The sequence below is a fragment of the Sinocyclocheilus anshuiensis genome, unplaced genomic scaffold, assembly GCF_001515605.1.
Source record: "Sinocyclocheilus anshuiensis isolate Anshui unplaced genomic scaffold, SAMN03320099.WGS_v1.1 scaffold482, whole genome shotgun sequence".
Taxonomy (NCBI): domain Eukaryota; kingdom Metazoa; phylum Chordata; class Actinopteri; order Cypriniformes; family Cyprinidae; genus Sinocyclocheilus; species Sinocyclocheilus anshuiensis.
This window is the reverse complement of record NW_015547676.1, coordinates 622,902-624,540: the sequence shown is the minus strand read 5'-3', so window position 1 is coordinate 624,540 and position 1,639 is coordinate 622,902. Positions and strand designations below refer to the sequence as shown.

General features: G+C 37.9%; 1 protein-coding gene across 2 annotated transcripts in view; it reads left to right on the top strand.

Moving 5' to 3' along the window:
* The first annotated feature begins 38 nt into the window (after positions 1 to 38).
* The window catches only part of LOC107703034 (protein phosphatase 1L-like), a 35,409-nt gene continuing 33,808 nt past the window's right edge, over positions 39 to 1,639 (top strand). For both annotated transcript variants that reach the window (XM_016505526.1, XM_016505525.1), the window contains exon 1: positions 39 to 429. In XM_016505526.1, the coding sequence (XP_016361012.1) occupies positions 82 to 429 (348 nt within the window). In that variant the 5' untranslated portion in view covers positions 39 to 81. The remainder of the gene's footprint in view (positions 430 to 1,639) is intronic.

The following is a 1,639-nucleotide window of genomic DNA, read 5'->3' as shown; positions in this document are numbered from 1 at the left end:
AGACTTGCTTAGTGTGTGAGAGAGAGAGAGAGAGAGAGAGAGAGAGAGAGAGAGTGTGTGTGTGTGTGTGTGTGAGGGAGCATGAGTCCGCTGGCTCGGACCGTGCGCTATCTGCTGCTGCGGCCGCAGACTCTGCTGCTCCTCGGCGGCAGTCTGGCCCTCTGGAGCGTCCTCGAGGTGAAGACCATCCTGCGCTCCAGCCGCGACGCCGTCAGCAAGATGAAGGGCCGGGTGGCGGAGATGATGCACAGCGAGGGGATGCTGCATGAGGAGTTCTCCAAGACGTGGCAGCACAAGAGCAGCACCGCAGCGGTGTACTCCATCCAGGGCAGGAGGGATCACATGGAGGACAGGTTCGACATCCTCACAGACGCACTCAACCAGAGCCATACCAACATCTACGGCATCTTCGATGGGCATGGAGGAGAGGTGAACATGTCTGTCTGTCTGTGCATGCATCTGTCTGTCTGTCTGTCTGTCTGTGCATGCATCTGCGCTCTAATTTTGCACTTAATATACTTAAAATGATCCTTTAGATAAGTTTTCATTGTGAATATTAACTAAAATGCGCTTTTAACCTACTTTCTCTGTATTTAAAAAAAATTATTTAGTCACCACTTGTAGTACACTTGAACCCATCTTTCATACACTAGTACACTCAAGTGTACTACAAGTGGTGACTAAATAATTTTTTTAAAATACAGAGATAGTATGTTAAAAGCGCATTTTAGTTAATATTCACGGTGAAAAAGAATGTAAAGAATAATTTTTAGTATATTAAGTACAAAATTAGTGCGCAAAAATAGAGCCCTTTAAGTAAGTACATTATGGAAGTGCACTTTTTTTTTAACATGGGACATTTGTGACTCTGAACCACGAAACCAGTCATAAGGGTCCATTTTTGTCATCTGAAAGCTGAATAAATAATATTTCCATTGATGTATGGTTTGTTAGGATAGGACAATATTTGGCTGAGATACAACTATTTGAAAAGGGTGCAAAAAAATCTAAATATTGAGAAAATCATCTTTAAAGTTGTTCAAATTAAGTTCTTAGCAATGCATATTACTAATCAAAAATTAAGTTTTGATATATTTACAGTAGGAAATTTACAAAATATCTTCATGGAACACGATCTTTACTGTTGGGGCAAGTTACTTTTAAAAGTAATGCATTACAATGTTGTGTTACTCCCTAAAAAAGTAACTAATTACATTAGTTACTTTTTATGGAAAGTAATGCGTTACTTTACTTTTGCATTACATTTTAAATCTGGACAGAGCTTGCTTGTTTGTTTTTAAAATAAAAAAGTTATATTTTTGGCAAATATAAAAGCCCTTTCTCACCAAAAGTGAAATGAATAAGCCTCAGGCTGAAGAGAAAGTACATTTACGTCCGTACAGTACAATGCAGAAGAAGAAATTTCAACACACTACAGCAATAAAAAAAGTAATTTTTTCGTAATTTGTGCTTATTAGTATGGTTGAACAGGATCATCGAAGGTCAGAAGCAAAGACATTGGTTAATAGAATGGGATTAAATACATAAATGATATTTGTGTTGTTTAACATTTAATTATTGCAGGTTTGCGTCATATTCTGAGTTGCATTATTTTTATTCATTTTGAGGAATACTGAAT